The sequence below is a fragment of the Austrofundulus limnaeus genome, unplaced genomic scaffold (genome assembly GCF_001266775.1).
Source record: "Austrofundulus limnaeus strain Quisiro unplaced genomic scaffold, Austrofundulus_limnaeus-1.0 Scaffold119, whole genome shotgun sequence".
In the NCBI taxonomy this organism is placed as follows: Eukaryota; Metazoa; Chordata; class Actinopteri; order Cyprinodontiformes; family Rivulidae; genus Austrofundulus; species Austrofundulus limnaeus.
Window position 1 is genome coordinate 295,692 of NW_013952521.1, and position 1,307 is coordinate 296,998.

Here is a 1,307-nt window from a genome sequence, read left to right on the forward strand (position 1 = left end):
ATTATCATCATCATCATCATCACGCCCTCTTTTTCCAGGGTCTTCTGCATGACCCAAGACTCTTGGGTCTTTAACGTGATAAAACTAATTTAAAAAAAGTATCCCGCGTGCTGTTTTGTTTAGTATTTATTATATTGTCTGTTTTTGTTCTCTGCTCCTTCAGTCCAGCTTCACTCGCCCATCCACCACCAGCGCCACTCTCCGGTCTCCCAGCGCCACTCGCCCATCTCACAGCGCCACTCCCCCGTGCCGCCGCCTCCGCATCACTCCCCGATCCAGCAGCGACGCTCTCCGGTCCTGCAGCGCCTCTCCCCCGACACGCACCGGCGCTCGCCCCTGCTGGACGTCGGCGACGGCCCCGCCTCTTACTCGTACCGGCCGCCCTCGCAGCACCTGAGGGCCAGCTTCCAGGGCCGCCGCAGCTACTCCGAGGTGGCGGACCCGTCGGCATACCAGTGCCCGCCTCGCTTCTCTTTAGACCCGGTCTCTACACTGCCGAAGCCCCGGCCGTATGTCGAAGGCTACCCGAAGCAGCAGCCCCAGCACTCCCCTCATGGCGGCCTGCAGCACCGAGGGTCGCCGTCTCCTCTGAAGGGCGGGGCGGGAGGAGACAGCAGCCTGGGGGAGAGCAACCTGCGCCACTCCAGAGAGATGCCTTTCCCCCTGTCGGAGGTGGCGCACCTTCATTTCGAGCCGGCTCCCCCATCCACGCCCGCCCCCCAGCCGCCGCAGTCCTCTGAGGACGAGGAGGAGTGGACCTGCCCTCACCCCATCAGCCCGCCGAGGACGCTGGGCGTGCTCTCCCCGGGAGCCGGCGGAGTCATGAGGGGCCCTGCGTCCTGCTCGGCCTTCCCCATCCCTCAGAGGCCCAATAACCTGACCTGCCACCCTCAGCAGGGCTACCCATCAACAGAGCACGCTCAGTCCTGGCCTTCCATCAACGTGAGTTACTTTCAAAGCTGCATGTCTGACTTCTGCCTCTGAGCTGGTTTACCAGCAATCAGTCCTTCTGAACTCTCTGTCTGAATGTCACAATCACCATGAGGTCTGCGAAGTTGTTCCTGTCAAAGAATAACTCGACATGTTGAGAAACACTCGTTTAATCTTTCCTGCGAAAGAAGAGAAGTCAAATCTCTGACTGGGCATGACTTAAAGAGATGGAGTCGAGATGTGAAGCCTAAACTAAAAAAAAAAAAAAAAGAAACAGAAATGCAAATAAACTTCTCAATTTGGGGCCTTCTCTGATCCAGGAAACTGTTATTTTATAGTTCTTTTTAAGTCTTTTTAAGTCTTTTTAAGTCTTTTGA

General features: G+C 56.5%; 1 protein-coding gene across 1 annotated transcript in view; it reads left to right on the forward strand.

Moving 5' to 3' along the window:
- tbkbp1 (TBK1 binding protein 1) overlaps positions 1 to 1,307 on the forward strand; it is a 79,971-nt gene that overhangs the window by 76,703 nt on the left and 1,961 nt on the right. The window contains exon 9 of the mRNA XM_014014733.1: positions 164 to 942. Coding sequence (XP_013870187.1) covers positions 164 to 942 — 779 coding nt within the window. The remainder of the gene's footprint in view (positions 1 to 163; positions 943 to 1,307) is intronic.